The sequence below is a fragment of the Rhinatrema bivittatum genome, chromosome 11 (genome assembly GCF_901001135.1).
Source record: "Rhinatrema bivittatum chromosome 11, aRhiBiv1.1, whole genome shotgun sequence".
Taxonomy (NCBI): domain Eukaryota; kingdom Metazoa; phylum Chordata; class Amphibia; order Gymnophiona; family Rhinatrematidae; genus Rhinatrema; species Rhinatrema bivittatum.
The window spans coordinates 7466048-7489561 of record NC_042625.1 but is presented as its reverse complement, the minus strand read 5'-3'; the positions used below and the strand labels follow the sequence as shown (position 1 = coordinate 7489561).

The window sequence follows — 23514 nt, the reverse complement described above, 5'->3', positions numbered from 1 at the left end:
GGACCTAATATTTGTAAACTCTAGCATCTCTCAATCAACTCCACCCAAATGCCAACCTGTTCCCTGGTCTGACCATACTCTAATATCTTCCTCCTTCTTGCTAGAACAAGCAAGCAGAAAACCTGTCCCACAACCGGAATTCATATACAGGAAATCTTGCACATCTGAGGAATTACACAATCATCTTGGCCCAGAACTCCCACTCATTGACATCTCTTCACCCAACTCAGCCATTCACTCTTGGTCCAAGATAACAGAAACAGCAGCTAACAATCTCTGTCCCCTGGCAACAAAAAAACTCGAACACAACACCTCCAAAAGACAACCGTGGTTTAAAGAAGAACTTCAAAAACTAAAACTATCCCTCCGACAGAAGGAAAGCAAATGGCGGAAAACACCAACACAGACCTCCCTCTCTGCTTACAAACTCGCACTCCACCAATACAAAAGCGCTACATTAAAAACAAAAAGGGATTTCTTTGCACAGAAGATCCATCACATAATCTTTGATTCCAAAGCCCTCTTTGCCTATGTATCTAACTTAACACAAACCTCGACTCCTGACATCCCTGCCAACTTAGCTCAAGAAAAAGCAGAAGAGCTGGCCCTTTTCTTTAGTAACAAAATCTCTAACCTAATAACACAGCTGAGAACCAACACTTCAACGCCATCCAACATATACTTCCACCACAACAAAGACATTACTCTACAATCCTTTGAACCCATCACTACTACTGAGTTACTTTCTACATTAAAGAAAATGAAACCTTCATCTCACCCATTAGACCACATCCCTTCCAAACTTCTCCTGCTAATACCAGACACAATCTCCAATGCTCTGACAGACATTATTAACTGCTCCCTAGCACAAGGAATCTACCCTGACGACCTGAAGATTGCATCCATCAAACCGCTCTTGAAAAAACCCAACTTAAATCCTAATGATCCCACCAATTTCCGTCCTATATCCAATCTCCCATTCATAGCTAAGGTAACGGAAAAATTAGTCAACTCCAGACTCTCAGACTACCTCGAGGAACATAACATTCTGTTCCCATCCCAATATGGCTTCAGAAAAGCTTTAAATTCTGAATCACTACTAATTTCCCTGACCGACTACCTCATCATGGGCCTGGATAAAGGTCACACTTATTTACTGATCCTCCTGGACCTCTCAGCTGCCTTTGATACGGTTAACCATTCCTCCCTACTAACTCAATTAGCAAACATCGGAATAACAGGAACAGCACTATCATGGTTCAAATCGTTCTTAGGGAACAGAAAATACAAAGTCAAAATTCACAACAAAGAATCTCAACACTACCCTTCATCTACGGGAGTTCCACAGGGCTCCTCCCTTTCACCAACACTCTTTAATATCTACTTGCTCCCTCTTTGCCAACTGCTAACTAACTTAAACCTTAAACACTTTCTTTATGCAGATGACGTCCAGATAGTCATCCCCGTCAAAGAATCCTACAGCAAAACCCTAGATTTCTGGGAAACTTGTCTGAAAAAAATTGATGGACTCCTCTCCAACCTTAATCTAATACTAAACTCTTCAAAAAGCGAACTCCTCCTAATTTCTTCTGAAAACAGTAACACCGACTCAAATCCTCCACCCAATTTACAAACTCCTCAAGTAAGAAACCTGGGAGCTATCATTGATAACAGGTTAAACCTAAAAGCATTCATAAATCAAACCACTAAGGACTGCTTCTATAAACTCCAAGTCTTAAAAAGAATAAGACCTCTCTTCCATTTTCATGACTACAGAACTATTCTGCAATCAATAGTATTTTCTAAACTAGATTACTGCAACTCTTTGCTATTAGGTCTCCCTTCATCTCACACGAAACCCCTTCAGATGGTTCAAAACACGGCTGCGAGAATATTAACTAACACACGGAGAAGAGACCACATATCACCAATCCTCAAAGACCTGCACTGGCTGCCAATTCACTACAGAATCATTTATAAGTCCATAACCACTATTTTCAAAGCTATACATCAACACTCTCAACTCAACCTTCAAATTCCTCTCAAAAAATTTACATCCAACAGACCAATCAGAGAGTCCTATAGAGAAACACTACAAGTACCACACTCCAAATCCATGAGGCACATAACCACCAGAGACAGGGCTTTCTCCACTGCAGGACCAACACTGTGGAACTCAATCCCACCAGATTTGCGACTGGAACCCTGCCTGCCCACATTCAGGAAAAGACTCAAAACGTGGCTATTCATGAAAGCCTTTCCTGAACTAAACTGAATCTATCCATTATTAACTAGGCGCCCAGACATTGCCTCATTCATGGTAATTAATATCCCTACCGCATAATTAATATCCCTACCTCACAAGGACAATTCATTAATGCTTTAAGCACATTGACTGACATTTACGTTCTCTCTATTTAATCCCCAGCTTCTTTTCTATGCTCCAAGTTGTATCACTCCCTTGTTTTATTGTAACTGCATACCTTAACCTTCTCTTGTTTAATGTTTTTATTATTATTATTACTACAACGATTACTATTATTATTAAGATAAATGTTTCTTACCTTTTTTGTTACCTATCTACTTGTTAATTGTAAACCGACATGATGCGATATCTATTGCGAATGCCGGTATAGAAAAACTTAAAATAAATAAATAAATAAATCTTGCCCAAATGAGAAGCATTGATTTCTCTAACAGCTCCCATTATCTGGGGTCTAACTTTTGCTGCTAAGAAAATCCGCCTGCATGTTGTCCACCTCAGCTATCTGAGACGCTGCCAGAACTGCAGATACTGCTCTACCCAGTGAACCAACAATTGAGCCTCCTGAGAAGCCATCCAATTTTTGTTCGCTCCCTGTCGGTTGATATAAGCCACCATCATTGCATTTGTCTGACCTCATAAACATGGCAGAAAGGAAAACAAGGCTAAGCACACCGCTCTTATCTCCGACTGATAGACTATGATGCCTCCTCCTTCGACCACTGATCCCGCGCGGTCTGGCCCTGACATATTGCTCCCCAACCAGAGAGGCTGGCATCGGTTGTAGCTATCACCTAATCCTGGATTTCCAACTCCATACCATGTTCCAGGTTAATCCAAACAACCACAAAAGACTGGACTTGGGCTCCCCCCCAAGGGGAAGAAAAATTTGAAGCTCCTCCGATAACTTCTTACACCAAACCGCTTCAGATGGTACAAAATGCGGCAGCACGAATACTAACACACACCAGGAGGAGAGACCACATCACTCCAATCCTAAAAAACCTACATTGGTTGCCAATACACTCCAGAATTATCTACAAGTCCATTTCCATTATATACAAAACCATCCACCAACATGCTCCAATTGACCTACAAATCCCCCTCCAACTACATAACTCCTCAAGACCGAATAGAGACGCATACAGAGGATCACTCCAGGTACCTTCCACCAAAACCACTAGACATATTACTTTAAGGGATCGGGCCCTCTCTACAGCCGGTCCCCATCTTTCAGTGTGGCGGACCCTGCCACTGGAATGGTGGTTTTCTTACTGCCGAGACTGAAGCATCTACTTTTGAAAGAATCAAAAGCTCAAGTGTCTCCTCCTGTAATGGGTACAACTTTGCCATTGCCCTTCCAACTTTTAGACTGGGCTCACGGGTGTCCCACTCCCTGATGACCAGATTCTTTAGACTCATGTAAGGGAAAAGCTTTAGCCAGACCTCTCAAGCCATGACGGGATCCATTCCTTCCTAACACAAGTGGAATCAAGGGCCATAACACAAGTGGAATCAAGGGCCATAACTCTTCCCTGGGAAACAGACCACCTGCACCCCCTTCGGTTACCAGCACCTCCTCCAGATCCAGAATGTCCTGAGGGGACTCCACCATCGGAGACGCATCCAGCAACCATCATCTTTGGAATTTTCAGATTCTTCCATGGAAGCCCTGCAGCCCAGCTAAGCTCAGCACCCTCCGGATGTTGGGCGATGTCTTTTTGCAGGTCACTTTGGGCCATTCTGCAGGCCAACAGTCACCTTGTAGCTGACCCTAGGTACTGGGGCGCTTCTCCCCTACTACCTTACTAGCCAGATAGATTTTACTTCTCCACAGAGCCTAAGGAAAAGACCCAAGAATCCTCCAAATCATCCTGCATTAAGGCCTCCTCGTCTTCAGAGGCTTCCAGCCTCTCCATGGGACTCTGCACAGCAGGCAATAAGGGAGGAGAGGAATCGCCTGCTTCCCCAGGAGTCACCCGTTACTGCTGCAACTGCACTCAAGATGGCTGCCGCTCCCTACGCTCACAGGGTAGTAATATTTGGCTACTAGGTTGTTTAACCTTATTTCTTTTTTATGGTTCTCTTTTTCCTTCTATTTCCATGCAAGTTTTTGTGATTTGTTAATTTAGATGCATAATAAAAATAAAGTTAAAAATATACATATTTTATTCAAAATATTTAACATCTTTCCAGGCCTCACACTAGTGAACAATGCTAAAATCCATAAACAAAAAAAAATAATAATAATTCATCAGCCAGAGCTTTGAAACGCAAAACAGTATATTGTATTAAGGAAAAAAGCTGTAATTTTCATTAACGAAGGGATTAGTAATGGACATAATCTTAACACCCCCAAGAACAAGTTCCTGCATATACTATAATAGTATTAATGTTCCCTAATTGTGGGTATATAGAGTTACAGCATCGTGGTGCAAGGACTAGATATGACAAAGCAATCTGTAACCACACTAAAATGACAGAAGCCTGTTAAAAGTAGCACTTACGATTTTAAGCCGTTTCCATACTGCCCAATCTGAGTGGACTCAGGGGTTCTTTTTGCTGACTTGCCAAACTGGATCACACTGGCAGCCTCATCTATCAAAAATAAGCAGAAATATGGATACAATATTTTTTTGTATTAGTACAGTCACAATATAACATGTAAACCGTTTTTCATGTAAACCGTTGTGATGGCAAAACCGAATGATGGTATACAAAACATGTTAAATAAATAAAAAAATAAATAACACCAGGTGGAAATTTATATATGGTGATATAGCACTGAATTAACATTAAATATAGTAAGTGAGGCAAGGTTCGGGTTAGACTAACGTGAGCAATGTGATGTTTCTGGAGTCAATATGGCTCCTCTAAGCAGCAGCAAAAATAGAAGCTTTACAGTGTAACTTTGCAGACGAAAGGCCCAATTTACTAAGCCTTTTTTTCTTTTTAACTGGTAGAAAATCCTTAATAAAGCAGGCCCTTAGTATATGAACTAACCGACCCATGAATGGCTGGATTCAGCATGTCACTACACTAATCATTCCCAAGTCATCACTTCCTTCTTACCATGAATGCACAGGTACTTCGCAACTTTCTATACCATTCCAGAACGACTGGGTTATGTTCATCTTCTAGCAGATATAGGCAGAGCTCGACTGTTTTACTTTTAAAAATTTACAGCCTGCTTGTTCCACTGCGAGCAGTGGGTTACAAGAATACATATATAACAAAGCTAACAAAAATAATATAAACAAAAATACATAAAATTAAAACTGCAATAACAAATCTTAAGAGGTGCTTTACAAGCATGACATCTTCATTAGTATGTGTGGTGCAGTGACAGTTAAAGCCAGTATTCTCTGCCTCCAGTAGATGAGAGAGTATTAGTGGTGCAGCAGATTTTATATTTACATTTACCCTACTCTTTAAAGATTAAAACAAATTAAACTTGCAGTAAATACTGCACTCTCTCAGCTGTGTATGGGTATGGGCCAGGCACCTGAAATATTTCAGAGTAGTGAGCACCTAACTCATTGCTCCCAGTCCAGCAAGGGGTGCTGATACAGTCTGAAAGGAACCTGGAGCTATTTAAGATAGAGGATCCTTAAAGAAGTTGCTGATGCTCCTTTAACTCTCCCTCTCCTTGTTTGCTCTCTAAGTATTAAAAAAAAGTAGTACTTGGAAGGAATAAATCAAAATATATTACAGAGGAAAATGCTGGTTTTCCCTAAGAAAGGAGCAGTTTTAAGTCTTTTGCTATAAATTTAAGAAAGCCTAATGCTGGAGTCAAGTCATCGCTGTGTCACATATAGGAATCTGCGGTTGCAAATGGCACACAATGCTTAGTTGGATTCTGTGACAAAAAAAAAATGCTAGAAAGGACTCCTTAAACAGACAAAATAAACACTCAGAGGGCACAAACACAAATAATAAATTTACAGCCATACCCCAGAGGCAATGGAGGAATTGGACAGCGCTGCTATATCTGGAATCACAGCCACTTTGAAAACAACTTGAGCTGTTTACAGCACTGCACAGCAGCAGACACTGAAAAATCTTGATCTTTCGATTTTAATACCAGAAAATGGGCATATTATAGAAATAGAAAATAAAGCAGAGTTGCTTACCTGTAACAGGTGTTCTCACAGGACAGCAAGATGTTAGTCCTCACATATGGGTGACATCATCAAGATGGAGCCCAATCAAGGAACACTTCTGTCAAAGTTTCCAGAACTTTGACTGGCACCTACTGGGCATGCCCAGCATAGCATCAACCCTGCAGCCAGCAGGGGTTCCCTTTCAGTCTCGTCTTATAGTAAAAGTACATGCGAAAAATAAAATAAATCGTAAGTGAACCCAAATCCGCGGGGTGGCAAGCGGGTTTCGTGAGGACTAACATCCTGCTGTCCTGTGAGAACACCTGTTACAGGTAAGCAAAGCTTGCTTTCTCACAGGACAAGCAGGATGGTAGTCCTCACATATGGGTGAGTACCGAGCTGAGGATGCCAGAGCAAAGCACCAAATGCACCCAAAGATGTGCAACAGGCACAAGAACTGGGGTGGAATTTGGTAGAGGGCATCCTGAACCCTACTGGGTTGGCGGAAGGATGTTGGTACCTCAGTTTGCAAATAAGTTGCGTAGCACAGACTGGTCAAAGATGGAATCTTGTCTGCCAGCCTTGTCTAAACAATAGTGGGCTGCGAAGGTGTGGAGAGAGCTCCAGGTAGCAGCCTTACATATCAGCAAGCGAAACAGAGCGTAGGTGCGCTACTGATGTTGCCATGGCCCTGATAGAATGTGCTTTAACACGGTCTTGAAGCGGAATGCCTGCCTGTTGGTAACAAAAGGAAATACAGTCCGCTAAACAGGAGGAGAGAGTCTGCTTACCCACAGGTTTTCCCAATTTGATGGGATTAAAGGAAAAACAATTGGGTACCTTTCCTGTGAGCAGCTGTACGGTCTAGATAAAATGCTAGAGCACGTTTACAGTCAAGGGTATGCAGAGCCCGTTCTCCTGGGTTTGAGTGGGGCCTGGGAAAGAAAGTGGGTAGTATAATGGATTGATTGATATGAAACTCCGATAGTACCATAGGCAGAAATTTAGGGTGAGCGCGGAGTACTACCCTATCATGCAGAAGTTTAGTGTAAGGCGGGTAGGTAACTAAGGTTAGGTTGGCCGTCATAGTTGGTGATTTGATTATTAGGAATCGAGACAGCTGAGTGGCTGGTGGGCGTGAGGATCACCTGGTAACATGCCTACCTGGTGCAAAGGTGGCGGACCTCACGCATCATCTAGATAGGATTTTAGACAGTGCTGGGGAGGAGCCGGCTGTCGTGGTACATGTGGGCACCAACGACATAGGAAAATGTGGGAGGGAGGTTCTGGAAGCCAAATTTAGGCTCTTAGGTAGAAAGATTAAATCCAGAACCTCCAGGGTAGCATTCTCTGAAATGCTCCCTGTTCCACGCGCAGGTCACCAGAGGCAGGCAGAGCTCCGGAGTCTCAATGTGTGGATGAGACGATGGTGCAAGGAAGAGGGATTCAGTTTTGTTAGGAACTGGGGAACCTTTTGGGGAAGGGGGGAGTCTCTTCCGAAGGGATGGGCTCCACCTTAACCAGGGTGGAACCAGACTACTGGTGCTAACCTTTAAAAGGGGGATAGAGCAGCTTTTAAACTAGAATAAAGGGGAAAGCAGACAGTCGCTCAGCAGCGCATGGTTCGGAGAGAGGTATCTTCAAAGGATACTAATGACGCATTAGAATTAGGGCATCCCGACAGTGAGGTTCCAATAATTAGAAAAGTAGTCCAAGTGCCTGTAACTAAAAACTCACCAGAGCTAAAAATTCTAACTTATCCCTATCAATTAAAAAGCAGAATGAAAATACAAACAAAAAACAAACTTTGAAATGTTTGTATGCTAATGCCAGAAGTCTAAGAAGTAAGATGGGAGAATTAGAATGTATAGCAGTGAATGATGACATAGACTTAATTGGCATCTCAGAGACATGGTGGAAAGAGGATAACCAATGGGACAGTGCTATACAGGGGTACAAATTATATCGCAATGACAGAGAGGAGCAGTCGGGAGGAGGTGTGGCGCTTTATGTCCGGGATGGCATAGAGTCCAACAGGATAAACATCCTGCATGAGACTAAATACAAAATTGAATCTTTATGGGTAGAAATCCCTTGTGTGTCAGGGAAGACTATATTGATAGGGGTATACTACCGTCCACCTGGTCAAGATGGTGAGACGGACAGTGAAATGCTAAGAGAAATTAGGGAAGCTAACCAAATTGGTAGTGCAGTAATAATGGGAGACTTCAATTACCCCAATATTGACTGGGCAAATGTATCATCAGGACACGCTACAGAGATAAAGTTCCTGGATGGAATAAATGATAGCTTTATGGAGCAATTGGTTCAGGAACAGACGAGAGAGGGAGGAATTTTAGTGGCGCACAGGATTTGGTGAGAGAGGTAACAGTGGTGGGGCCGCTTGGCAATAGTGATCATAATATGATCAAATTTGAATTAATCAACAAAATAAAGGGATATAGCTAGTATACAATCAAAGCAAAACAATAACTGGCTATATAATGTAAGCCGCAAAATGATGGTATAGTGTTATCAGAAAATAACTGTAAAGTGCATAATATAATTTAATTTAATTTGACTATAGAGATAAGACCTCAGTATTGGCAAGAGATCTGAATTAACAGAAACTTCTAGAGGCCAATTGGTCCAATCATCGGTCTTATAATCTCTGTTTTTAATTTAATATATTTATTTAAAATTGCTTTTATTATGACTTGTGCACTCTTATTTTTTATTTTATTAAATTTTTATAAAATTAATGTCTATTGACACCAGTCAAGCAACATTGTGATTCTGCATCAATTAGATGTTTCAAATTTGTATCAAAGTTTGACTGAATTCACTTTGATTTTTGGGAAACTATTAAGCTCTGTATCCCAAATATTGATGAAATTGATGTTGATCATACGTTATTAAAGTCTTATATATTATGTAGCCTCTTGTCTGAAAAGCTATTTGTATTGACAAACACGTCTCCTAGAGGAAAACATCGTGTTGCTGTTCAGCAAGTTGATGACATTGATGAAACCAAGTAACTAAACTTTCACTCAGCCAGACAATTGGCTGTATTATGCTGGTGAATTCAATTATCTCATAGGTAACAATGTTGATGTTCAAACAACTTGATAACAATCAGTAGACCACGCGATGATTTTATGTAAATAACCACAATGTTCACTAATGAAACTGTTTCAAACTGGTTCAATGGCTTAATGCCACAAAATTTGGTGCGAAATTTACTGCAACCATGTAAATGATGCGACTTGAGCGATGAAATTTCAGTCTTACAATTGATTTGCGGGACGGACGGTATGATTCACTCCGTCTCTCATGAAATTTTGTGTTCCGACAATATTTAAAGACGGCAGAGCACTTATCTTGAATTAGGTGAATTTGATGAACGCAGACGCTTGCAGATTATTCATTCACATTGTTCTGCCGTGACTGAGACCCAGAGGGTCTAACAACCGCTGCCGACGCGGCCGGCGTTTCGCAAAAAACGCTGCTTCAGGGCGGACTCTAAAGTTAAGCAACAAATGATTAAAAGTTATTTACCTTTTGTTTAGAAAGCAAATGTTGCATACAAACAAATTTAAAGTCACTTACGATTGGTAGAGAAAAACTCCTTCTACTGTGGTCGGGTTCAGACTGAAATTATTTTCAAAAATGGCCGCGCTAGATTTAAGCTGTTGATTGGCTTAAAAAATCACCAATAGGTGTTCTCGAATGCAAGCTGCCAACGTGCTGACGTTGTGCTATGCTATCAATGCCATACATATTGTTGCAATGTAACACTTACTGCTTGTCAATAAAGATCTTGAATGTTGTGCTCAATGCACTCCGTCATATATTGACTTCTTTGTTGTGAATGAAAAAATGAAATGTTTAATAATGATTTGACAATTAAAAATGATTCAATGAATAAGACTATTCCATTCTATTTTGGAATTCAAACCATCAGGTTCCTCAGATCTTAATTTGAAAATCCATTCTTGCTCTTTTTTGTACAGTAATCTCTCTCTGTCACCTCCCCTTATGTCACGTTTAATATGTTCTAATACAAACCATCTCAGCTCTTTAATGTCATGATTTTCCTGCATGCAATGCATCACTATTGGAGCAGATGTTTTTTTATTCTTCAGACAGCTTTTGTGTTCACCTATCCTTAATTTGAATGATCTCGTTGTCTGTCCCACGTAAATTTTATTACATGGACATTTTATGATGTATATTACGTGGTCTGTCTGACATGTGGTGAAATTGTACATTTTGTATCTATATTATAGAAACATAGAAACATAGAAACATAGAAATGACGGCAGAAGAAGACCAAACGGCCCATCCAGTCTGCCCAGCAAGCTTCACATTTTTTTCTCATACTTATCTGTTTCTCTTAGCTCTTTGGTTCTATTTCCCTTCCACCCCCACCATTAATGTAGAGAGCAGTGATGGAGCTGCAACCAAGTGAAATATCAAGCTTGATTAGTTATGGGTAGTAGGGGAAGTAACCGCCGCAATAAGCAAGCTACACCCATGCTTATTTGTTTTACCCAGACTGTGTTATTCAGCCCTTATTGGTTGTTTTCTTCTCCCCTGCTGTTGAAGCAGGGAGCTATGCTGGATATGCTTGTAGTATCAGTTTTTCTTCTCCCCTGCCGTTGAAGCAGGATATGCATTGAAAGTGAAGTATCAGGCTTATTTGGTTTGGGGTAGTAACCGCCGTAACAAGCCAGCTACTCCCCGCTTTGTGAGTGTGAATCCTTTTTTCTTCTCCCCTGCTGTTGAAGCAGAGAGCTATGCTGGATATGCGTGAAGTATCAGTTTTTCTTCTCCCCTGCCGTTGAAGCAGAGAGCTATGCTGGATATGCGTGAAGTATCAGTTTTTCTTCTCCCCTGCCGTTGAAGCAGAGAGCTATGCTGGATATGCGTGAAGTATCAGTTTTTCTTCTCCCCTGCTGTTGAAGCAGGGAGCTATGCTGGATATGCGTGAAGTATCAGGTTTTCTTCTCCCCTGCCGTTGAAGCAGAGAGCTATGCTGGATATGCATTGAAAGTGAAGTATCAGGCTTATTTGGTTTGGGGTAGTAACCGCCGTAACAAGCCAGCTACTCCCCACTTTGTGAGTGCAAATCCTTTTTTCCACATTTCCTCTTGCTGTTGTAGCTTAGAGCGATGTTGGAGTCACAGTAACCATGTGTATGTTTATTGAATAAGGGTATTGTCTCCAGGCAGTAGCCGTCATTCTGGCTAGCCACCCACTCTTTATTGACGGCCTCTTGATTTTATGGATCCACAGTGTTTATCCCACGCCCCTTTGAAGTCCTTCACAGTTCTGGTCTTCACCACTTCCTCTGGAAGGGCATTCCAGGCATCCACCACCCTCTCCGTGAAGAAATACTTCCTGACATTGGTTCTGAATCTTCCTCCCTGGAGCTTCAAATCGTGACCCCTGGTTCTGCTGATTTTTTTCCTATGGAAAAGGTTTGTCGTTGTCTTTGGATCATTAAAACCTTTCAAGTATCTGAAAGTCTGTATCATATCACCTCTGCTCCTCCTTTCCTCCAGGGTGTACATATTTAGATTCTTCAATCTCTCCTCATAAGTCATTTGATGAAGACCTTCCACCTTTTTGGTCACCCTTCTCTGGACCGCCTCCATCTTGTCTCTGTCTCTTCGGAGATACGGTCTCCAGAACTGAACACAATACTCCAGGTGAGGTCTCACCAAGGACCTGTACAAGGGGATAATCACTTCCCTTTTCTTACTCGATATTCCTCTCTCTATGCAGCCCAGCATTCTTCTGGCTTTAGCTATCGCCTTGTCACATTGTTTCGCCGACTTCAGATCATTAGACACCATCACCCCAAGGTCTCTCTCCTGCTCCGTGCACATCAGCCTTTCTCCCCCCATCGAATACAGTTCATTCGGATTTCCATTCCCCATATGCATGACTTTGCACTTCTTGGCATTGAATGTCAGCTGCCATGTCTTCGACCACTCTTCCATCTTCCTTAAATCCCGTCTCATTCTCTCCACTCCTTCCGGCGAGTCCACTCTGTTGCAGATCTTAGTGTCATCCGCAAAAAGACATACCTTACCTTCTATCCCTTCCGCAATGTCGCTCACAAAGATATTGAAAAGGACCGGTCCCAACACCGATCCCTGCGGTACACCGCTTAAAACCGCTCTCTCTTCAGAGAGAGTTCCATTTACCATCACACATTGTCTTCTGTCCGTCAACCAGTTTGCAATCCAGGCCACCACCTCGGCACTCACTCCTAAGCTTTTCATTTTATTCACCAGTCTCCTGTGCGGGACAGTGTCAAAAGCTTTGCTGAAATCCAAGTAGATGACATCGAGTGCTCTTCCTCGATCCAATTCCTTGGTTACCCAGTCAAAAAAGTCAATCAGATTTGTCTGACAGGATCTTCCAATGGTGAATCCATGCTGCCTCTGGTCCAGCAATTCTCCCGACTGTAGATAGTTCACTATTCTCTCTTTCAACAGTGACTCCATTACTTTTCCCACCACCGAAGTAAGGCTAACCGGTCTGTAGTTACCAGCCTCTTCTCTGTTCCCACTCTTGTGAAGCGGGACCACCACCGCTCTCCTCCAATCATTCGGCACCACTCCCGTTTCTAGGGATCTATTGAATAGGTCACACAGCGGACCCGCCAGCACATCTCTGAGCTCCCTCAGTATTCTGGGATGAACTTCATCAGGCCCCATGGCTTTGTCCACTTTCAGTTTCACCAGCTCTTCCCATACATTTTCTACTGTGAATGGAGTTACATCTACTCCATTCCCCTCCAGTTTCTTGTTAACTAGTGTCGGTCCTTCTCCAGGGTCCTCTTTAGTGAACACAGAACTGAAGTATTCATTTAATATTTCTGCCATTTCTTCGTCTCTCTCCACACATTGATCCTTTCCACCTTTCAATTTCACTATACCACTTTGAACTTTTCTCTTTTCACTGATGTATCTGAAAAATGTTTTGTTACCACTCTTTACCTCTTTGGCAATCCTCTCTTCCGCTTGACTTTTTGCCATCTTGATTAATTTCTTCGTCTCCCTCAGTTCTACCAGATATTCTTCTTTGTGTTCCTCCTTTTGGGATCTTTTATATTTCTTGAACGCTGTTCTTTTAGCCTTTATTTTGTCAGCCACCTCCTTTGAGAACCAGATAGGTTTCTTTTTTCTTTTGCTTTTCTTTACTTTTCTAACATATAGATTAGTTGCCTTGGTGATTGCTCCTTTTAGATTGGTCCACTGTTGATCCACATCTCTCTCGTTTTTTGTACGTGTACAAATGTGTACGTGTACAAATCCACATCTCTCTCGTTTTTTGTACGTGTACAAATGTGTACGTGTACAAATGTACTCCTTCATTTCTAATGTTTGATCGCAAATTTTGCAGTGTCCACATTTGAAATGGCCCAATGGTATTGTACCATCTATTGTTTGAGAATGTTCAATGTCTTTCAACGTGGACGGACTTAGAATTTCCCTCAAATTTTGTGATCTTGAATACGCTGCTCGAAATTCCATATTTTGCATGCCGGGTATCATTTTAATCAAGAACCAATGATGACGCATAGCTTGTATAATTTTGCGTGACCAAGGTGAGTATTGAGTTACACACGTGATCATGTTCTCATCTTGAGATTTTGATTGTGGTGTAAGTAGCGCATCTCGATCATAATACAGTGCACGTTTGAATCCTGTTTTAATGCATTTGTTGGGATAGCCTCTGTTCATTGAATCATTTTTAACTGTCAAATCATTATTAAACATTTCATTTTTTCATTCACAACAAAGAAGTCAATATATGACGGAGTGCATTGAGCACAACATTCAAGATCTTTATTGACAAGCAGTAAGTGTTACATTGCAACAATATGTATGGCATTGATAGCATAGCACAACGTCAGCACGTTGGCAGCTTGCATTCGAGAACACCTATTGGTGATTTTTTAAGCCAATCAACAGCTTAAATCTAGCGCGGCCATTTTTGAAAATAATTTCAGTCTGAACCCGACCACAGTAGAAGGAGTTTTTCTCTACCAATCGTAAGTGACTTTAAATTTGTTTGTATGCAACATTTGCTTTCTAAAGAAAAGGTAAATAACTTTTAATCATTTGTTGCTTAACTTTAGAGTCCGCCCTGAAGCAGCGTTTTTTGCGAAACGCCGGCTGCGTCGGCGGCGGTTGTTAGACCCTCTGGGTCTCAGTCACGGCAGAACAATGTGAATGAATAATCTGCAAGCGTCTGCGTTCATCAAATTCACCTAATTCAAGATAAGTACTCTGCCGTCTTTAAATATTGTGGGAACACAAAATTTCATGAGAGACGGAGTGAATCATACCGTCCGTCCCGCAAATCAATTGTAAGACTGAAATTTCATCGCTCAAGTCGCATCATTTACATGGTTGCAGTAAATTTCGCACCAAATTTTGTGGCATTAAGCCATTGAACCAGTTTGAAACAGTTTCATTAGTGAACATTGTGGTTATTTACATAAAATCATCGAGTGGTCTACTGATTGTTATCAAGTTGTTTGAACATCAACATTGTTACCTATGAGATAATTGAATTCACCAGCATAATACAGCCAATTGTCTGGCTGAGTGAAAGTTTAGTTACTTGGTTTCATCAATGTCATCAACTTGCTGAACAGCAACACGATGTTTTCCTCTAGGAGACGTGTTTGTCAATACAAATAGCTTTTCAGACAAGAGGCTACATAATATATAAGACTTTAATAACGTATGATCAACATCAATTTCATCAATATTTGGGATACAGAGCTTAATAGTTTCCCAAAAATCAAAGTGAATTCAGTCAAACTTTGATACAAATTTGAAACATCTAATTGATGCAGAATCACAATGTTGCTTGACTGGTGTCAATAGACATTAATTTTATAAAAATTTAATAAAATAAAAAATAAGAGTGCACAAGTCATAATAAAAGCAATTTTAAATAAATATATTAAATTAAAAACAGAGATTATAAGACCGATGATTGGACCAATTGGCCTCTAGAAGTTTCTGTTAATTCAGATCTCTTGCCAATACTGAGGTCTTATCTCTATAGTCAAATTAAATTAAATTATATTATGCACTTTACAGTTATTTTCTGATAACACTATACCATCATTTTGCGGCTTACATTATATATCAAATTTGAATTAATGACTGGAAGGGGGACAGTAAGCAAATCCACGGCTGTCGTGCTAAACTTTCAAAAGGGAAACTGATAAAATGAGAAAAATAGTTAGAAAAAAACTGAAAGGAGCAGCTACAAAAGTAAAAAATGTCCAAGAGGCGTGGTCATTGTTAAAAAATACCATTCTAGAAGCACAATCGAGATGTATTCCACACATTAAGAAAGGTGGAAAGCAGGCAAAACGATTACCGGCATGGTTAAAAGGGGAGGTGAAAGAAGCTATTTTAACCAAAAGATCTCCATTCAAAAATTGGAAGAAGGATCCAACAGAAGAAAATAGGATAATGCATAAACATTGGCAAGTTAAATGTAAGACATTGATAAGACAGGCTAAGAGAGAATTTGAAAAGAAATTGGCCGTAGAGGCAAAAACTCACAGTAAAAACTTTTTTAAATATATCCGAAGCAGAAAGCCTGTGAGGGAGTCAATTGGACCGTTAGATGATCGAGGGGTTAAAGGGGCACTTAGAGAAGATAAGGCCATCGCGGAAAGATTAAATGATTTCTTTTCTTCGGTGTTTACTGAAGAGGATGTTGGGGAGGTACCCGTACTGGAGTAGGTTTTCATGGGTAATGATTCAAATGGACTGAACCAAATCACGGTGAACCTAGAAGATGTGGTAGACCTGATTGATAAACTGAAGAGTAGTAAATCACCTGGACCGGATGGTATACACCCCAGAGTTCTTTAGGAACTAAAAAATGAAATTTCAGACCTATTAGTAAAAATTTGTAACCTATCATTAAAATCATCCATTGAACCTGAAGACTGGAGGATAGCTAATGTAACCCCCATATTAAAAAAGAGCTCCAGGGGAGATCCAGGAAATTACAGACCGGTTAGTTTGACTTCAGTGCCAGGAAAAATAGTGGAAATTGTTCTAAACATCAAAATCACAGAACATATAGAAAGACATGGTTTAATGGAACAAAGTCAGCATGGCTTTACCCAAGCCAAGTCTTGCCTCACAAATCTGCTTCACTTTTTTGAAGGAGTTAATAAACATGTGGATAAAGGTGAACCGATAGATGTAGTGTACTTGGATTTTCAGAAGGCATTTGACAAAGTTCCTCATGAGAGGCTTCTAGGAAAAGTAAAAAGTCATAGGATAGGTGGCGATGTCCTTTCGTGGATTACAAATAGACTAAAAAACAGGAAACAGAGAGTAGGATTAAATGGACAATTTTCTCAGTGGAAGGGAGTGGGCAGTGGAGTGCCTCAGGGATCTGTACTGGGACCCTTACTTTTCAATATATTTATAAATGATCTGGAAAGAAATACGACGAGTGAGGTAATCAAATTTGCAGATGATACAAAATTGTTCAGAGTACTTAAATCACAAGCAGATTGTGATAAATTGCAGGAAGACCTTCTGAGGCTGGAAAATTGGGCATCTAAATGGCAGATGAAATTTAATGTGGACAAGTGCAAGGTGATGCATATAGGGAAAAATAACCCATGCTATAGTTACACAATGTTAGGTTCCATATTAGGTGCTACTACCCGAGAAAGAGATCTAGGCGTCACAGGGGATAACACATTGAAATCGTCTGTTCAATGTGCTGTGGCAGTCAAAAAAGCAAATAGAATGTTGGGAACTATTAGAAAGGGAATGGTGAATAAAACAGAAAATGTCATAATGCCTCTGTATCGTTCCATGGTGAGACCGCACCTTGAATATTGTGTACAATTCTGGTCGCCGCATCTCAAAAAAGATATAACTGCGATGGAGAAGGTAAAGAGAAGGGCTACCAAAATGATAAGGGGAATGGAACAGCTCCCCTATGAGGAAAGACTAAAGAGGTTAGGACTTTTCAGCTTGGAGAAGAGATGGCTGAGGGGGGATATGATAGAGGTGTTTAAAATCATGAGAGGTCTAGAACGGGTAGATGTGAATCGGTTTTTTACTCTTTTGGATAATAGAAAAACTAGGGGGCCACTCCATGAAGTTAGCATGTGGCACATTTAAAACTAATCGGAGAAAGTTCTTCTTCACTCAACGCACAATTAAACTCTGGAATTTGTTGCCAGAGGATGTGGTTAGTGCAGTTAGTATAGCTGTGTTTAAAAATGTATTGGATAAGTTCTTGGACGAGAAGTCCATTACCTGCTATTAATTGAGTTGACTTATATAATAACCACCGCTATTATTAGCAACGGTAACATGGAATAGACTTAGTTTTTGGGTACTTGCCAGGTTCTTATGGCCTGGATTGGCCACTGTTGGAAACAGGATGCTGGGCTTGATGGACCCTTGGTCTGACCCAGTATGGCATATTCTTATGTTCACATCTGCTCGCAGAGTTAAGATCGCCAAACAAAAATCACTTTCCAAGTGAGATAGCGGAGATAACAGGATTGGAGAGGCTCAAATGGTGGTTTCATGAGCCTTCCCAAAACCATGTTGAGGTCCCAAGAAGAGGCTGGAGGGCGCAGTGGAGGTTTAAGGTGAAGCAAGCCGTTCAAAAAGCGTGTGACAAGGGGTTGTACTGAAATGGGCACATTCACCACACCTTTATGGAAGGCAGCTACCGCACTGACATGTACCCTGATAGACAAAGTTTTGAGGCCTGACTCTTGACAGGTGCCAGAGATAGTCCAGAAACTTTGGTGTGGGATAAATGAAGGGATCGATGGACATGGAAGTACACCATCCCATAAACCTGTTCCATTTATAACGATAAGACTGCCTTGTGGAAGGCTTTCGTGAAGCCACTAGGACACAGGAAACCAGCTCTGAAAGGCTAAGAGGTTGAAGTATTAACCTGTCAACATCCAGGCAGTCAGGGAGAGCGCCTGGAGGTTGGGGTGACTAAGGCAGCCGTTGTTATGAGCAATCAGAAGTGGGTCTTTCCCTAGAGGAATGTGCCAGTGTACCGATAGGTCGTGGAGAATTGGAAACCAGACCTGGCGTGGCCAATGAGGGGCTATGAGAATCATTAGACCCCTGGTCCCTTCACAACTTCACGAGAGTCTGGCCCACGAGAGGGAGAAAGCATCCCTGGGCTGGCAGTATTGGCTGCGAGTGAGAGAGCAGAAGTTCCAAGAGGTCTTTGTGAGGGTAACCCAAACGTTGGAATATTGAGTCCGCTACAGTGGGGTTGAGGGACCACTCATGCGGTTGAAAAGTGCGATTCAGCTTGTCCGCCAATACACTGTCCACTCCTGGCAAGTAGGTGGCCCTGAGGTACATCGAGTAGGAAAGGGCCTCCGCCCATATCTGTACAGCTTCCTAACACAGGAGGTTGGAGCCCATTCCCCCTTGCTTGTTGATGTACCACATGGCCACCTGGTTGTCGGTTTGAATCAGGATGACCTGGTTAGAGAGATGATCCTGAAAAGCCCTGAGAGCATATCTGATTGCACGAAGCTCCAGGAAATTTTATCTGGTGTTTGGCTTCCTCTGGAGACCAGATGCCCTAAGTTTGCAGATTTCCAACATGTGCTCCCAAGCCGAGGTTGGAGGCATCTGTTGTCAAGGTTATTTGAGGTTCTGGAATCAGAAATGGGAGGCCTTGTACCAGACTGGATTGGTTTGCCCACCAAGCTAGCGATAGATTGGTGGGCGGATTGTGGAGAACTGAGTCTACTGCGATCTTAGAATCCACTGCATGACTCTCATTGTGAGGCCATATGGAGGCCATATGACCCAATACTATCAGGAAATGACATGCAGTTGAATGTTGTCGAGACTGCAGTCGAACGGCCAGAGAAGCGAGAGTGAGAGCTCGATCCTGAGGTAGGAAAGCTTTCACTTTTAGAGTGTACAAGTCAGCCCCTATGAACGATAGATTTTGCAAAGGAACTAGCCTGGATTTTGAATAGTTTATGAGGAAGCCTAGGGAGATGAGGGAATGTAAAGTGAGGCAAAGGGACGTCAGTGCACCTTGCCGAGAGGGAGCCCTAATCAACCAATCATCCAGATAGGGGTAGACATGGACACTCTTATTCCTGAGGTAGGCCGCTACCACCACGAGGCACTTAAGACGCGTGGGGCAGATGCTAGGCCGATATTGGAAGTGTTTTGGGCCTACTAGGAATCGCAGAAATCTGTGATGTGATGGAGTGATTGAAATGTGCATGTAGGCGTCCTGAAGGTCTAGAGAGCAGAGCCAGTCTCCCCTTTGAAGAAGGGGAAGTAGAGAAACCAACTTTGAACTTTTCTCTTTGTAGGTATTTGTTTAGAGTGTGAAGATCCAATACTGGGCGCACCCCACCTGACTTTTTTGGTATCAGGAAATACCTGGAATAGAACCCTTGCCCCTGTTCTGAGAGGAGCACTGGTTCTATTGCTTGGGACTGGAGGAGGAGGGAGACCTCCTGCTCCAAGAGTGGTGAATGGTCGGATGTTCCCCACATCAGCCGAGGCAGGGAATCTGGTGGGACAGAGAGAAAGTTGAGGTGGTAACCTTGGGATACTATTGCCAGTACCCACTGATCTGTGGTGACTTTGTGCCATAGGCTGGAGAAGTGGCACAACTGGCCACCGACCGGAATAGTCGGGAGTGGAAGCTGTGTACTGCTCTCTAGAAGGGAGTCAAAAACCTGTCGCTGGACCTGGTTGAGGGGCTGGCTGTGACTTCTGCCCTCTAGGCTGCCTAGGTTGGCCTTTTTGGTAAGGCTTAGCAGGCCGACCCCTGGACGCTGGGGGATAGTATCTTCTCTGCCGGTAGAATTGCCTCTTGGAATCCCTCTTAAAGGATCTTTCGGATGAAGAGGAGGGATCAGAGGGCAGTAAGGAGAGCTGGCGCAGAGTCTCTTGGTGGTCCTTGAGCTGCGCCACTGCTTCTTGAATCTTTTCACAGAAAAGATTATCCCCCGCGCAGAGCAAGTCAGCCAATCTGTCTTGTACCTCTGGTCTGAGGTCTGAAGATTTCAGCCAGGCCCATCTCCTTGCACTGATACTGGCTGCCGACACCCTAGAAGCGGTGTCAAAGATGTCATACGCTGATCATACTTCATGCTTGCCAGCATCTAAGCCCTTTTGTGCTAGGGCATGAAGTTGGTCCTGGAACTGCAGAGGTAAGGCTTCAGCAAAATCTTGAATCTTCGTGAACAAGGCCCTATTGTATTGGGTCATGTAGAGTTGGTAGGATGCAATGCGAGAAATGAGCATTGATCCATGGAATACCCATCTTCCAAATGCATCCAGGAACTTCTGATCTTTCCCTGGGGGAATAGATGAGTGAGGTTTGGAGCATCTGGCCCTCTTTTGGGCTGACACTACAATCACCGAGTGATGATCCAACTGAGTTCTTTGGAAGCCAGGGGCTGATTGAACTAGGTAGGTGGCATCTGCTTTTCGGTTAACAGGTGCCACCGAGCCAGGGTGCTCCCAGTTTCTCTTCAAAAGGTCCAAAAGGATGTCATGAATAGGGATGGACATGATTTCCTTTGGAGCATCGAGAAATTGTAGAAGCTCTAGCATCTGATGTCTAGAGTCCTCTTCTGTCTGAAGCTGGAATGGGACCATTTCAGACACCTCCTTTACAAAATTAATAAAGGACAGGTCCTCTGGAGAAGAATGCTTCCTTTCATCAGAAGGGGAGGCTGTGAAGGTAGATCATCAGAATCCTGGGTTGAATCGTCGGTCCAAGGATTATAAGGGTCATCACCAGATCCCAAATGTTCTTCAGAAGGAAGTAACGGAGTTATTCCTGAAGGCCCTGGCCTGGGCACATAGATTGTCCCGAAGGAGGAATCGAAGGAATCGATGGAGGCATCAAGGGCATCGATGGAATCTGTGACATTGATGGATGTATCAGTGGCGGCACTCCCGATGGTGGAATGAAGAGCGGTGTTTCTTCATCTTCCTCAGATGACAAGGGAATTGGCGAGAAAGGAGTCTGGTCCCTCTGTTTCCTCGGATCCACTGGTGGAAGGGCACCGATTAACTTGTCCATTCTAGCCAATAGCTGTGCAAGTACCATGGGTATCTGGTCGGTGCCGGAGGAGGAACCGGTACCGGAATCGATGGAAGTTGGAAGCCCTGGAGTGCTTTGCTGATGGCTTCTTGGATCATCCGATCCAATTCCTCACGGAAACCTGGGGCATGAATACCCGGTTCTGGAGTGGGAGATAGCACTGGCGTAGCCGGAGGGTCCACTGGTGAAGGTGGAATCGCGGATCCCAGCACCTGTCCAGGTGGGGAACGCCTCGGTGATCCAGAGACAGAAGAGGACAAAGCCTTTTCTGTATGGGGCTTCTTTGTCGGAGGCTCAGAGGACATCGATGTCGAGGGTTTACCGGTATCAATGGCCTGAGCTTCACAATGACGGTGTCTATGTTTTTCTCGATGTTCACCCTGGTGTTTTTGGAACAGAGGGGGGTAGACACCCACAGAGTCGTCAAGGCCAGTCGGATAGCAGCGGATTCCCGGTGCTGGCACCACGTAGACGGCACTGGTTCAGACGACATCGAAGCTATCGATGGCGTCGGGGTTTTTGGCCGAAAGAGAAGACCCATCTTATCGAGCCGAGCCTTGCGACCCTTTGGTGTCATTTGGGCACATTTGGTGCAAGTAAGGACATCGTGGCCAGACCCCAAGCACATCACACAGACCGTGTGAGGGTCAGTAATGGACATTGTTCGAGTGCAGTCGGGGCACAGACAGCAACCCGACGCCACGGCTTCGACAAAATTTAGTCACGGTTCGGTCGATGGCCGGTAGGCCGCGAGGGAAAAACTTGACAGGAATCGACCGCAAACGGGCAAAAAACTTACCGTTCAACCGCGGAGCAAAGAAATCGATAAGGGGACCTCTGTGGAGTAAAATTTTTTAACAAAGTTCCATGAGGAAAATTCCTGTCAGGAATCTCTGAAGAGCTCCTTAACCCGCGTGGCTACTGCTGCGCAGAAAAAAGAAGACTGAAGGGGAACACCTGCTGGTTGCAGGGTTGATGCTATCCTGGGCATGCCCAGTAGGTGCCAGTCAAAGTTCTGAAAACTTTGACAAAAGTGTTCCGTGATTGGGCTCCATCCTGATGATGTCACCCATATGTGAGGACTACCATCCTGCTTGTCCTGTGAGAATAAAAGCTTTCCTAGCACCAGTGAAGTTACACTGAAGTTTTTCAGATTTCTTCACCAGGCATTGTGCGTGTTACAGAAACCTGAGAAAGGATTAGAATCTGCAATTTTAAAAGCACAAAAACAGACTACTTCAGGCCTACCATCCTGCTTGTCCTTGAAGAAAGCAGAGTTGATCACCTCTAACAGGTGTTTTCTAAGGACAGCAGGATTTCAGTTCTCACAAAACCCGCATGCCATCCCGCAGAGTTGGGTTTCTCTTATTTTTATTTAATTATAATTCTATGTTACAAGATTGGAGAGACCCCCCACGTGGACTTGTGATATAGGGCATACTGGGCATGCTCAGTGTGCCTAGTCAAAGTTCTAGAAACTTTGACATAAGTTTCCCACATTGGGGCTCCATCTGATGTCACCCATGTGTGAGGACTACCATCCTGCTGTCCTTGGAGATCCACAGATGCGAATTTAACAGAATGGTGAACTCCTTCTCAAAGACAAATAGTACCAAACTGATGCCATATGATCAAACAGAATGGAAACCAGAGGAATAAGGTTAGTAATCTATTACTTTCTTCCACTATTAAAAAGAGAAAAGCTGTGAGAATTCTTTGCGACAAAACAGCAGTAGTACATGTGAACAAACGGAGAATCACAAGAAATCAGGGAATATCCAAATAGACAAACCTCCTATTTTCTTGGGCAGAAATAAATCTACAACTGATTTCAGCAATACATATTGTAAGTCAAGAAAACCTTCAAGCCAGTTTCCTCAGCTGAAACCTTCTGGATTCAGGTGAATGGAAACTCAGCCAAGAAGAGTTTCAGAATTAGTGAACCTGAAACATGACCTCAGACTCAAAGAAAGAGCATGGCATAAAGACCCC

The 23514-nt window shown here is 42.8% G+C and overlaps 1 protein-coding gene across 15 annotated transcripts in view; it reads right to left on the bottom strand.

The window, feature by feature from the left end:
• The window catches only part of MORC2 (MORC family CW-type zinc finger 2), a 418351-nt gene that overhangs the window by 281478 nt on the left and 113359 nt on the right, over positions 1 to 23514 (bottom strand). For all 15 annotated transcript variants that reach the window (XR_003859131.1, XM_029619027.1, XM_029619026.1 and 12 more), the window contains one exon: positions 4771 to 4861. Coding sequence is in view for 14 of the 15 variants with exons in the window: in XM_029619027.1 (XP_029474887.1) it covers positions 4771 to 4861 (91 nt within the window). In the remaining variant the exon portion in view is untranslated. The remainder of the gene's footprint in view (positions 1 to 4770; positions 4862 to 23514) is intronic.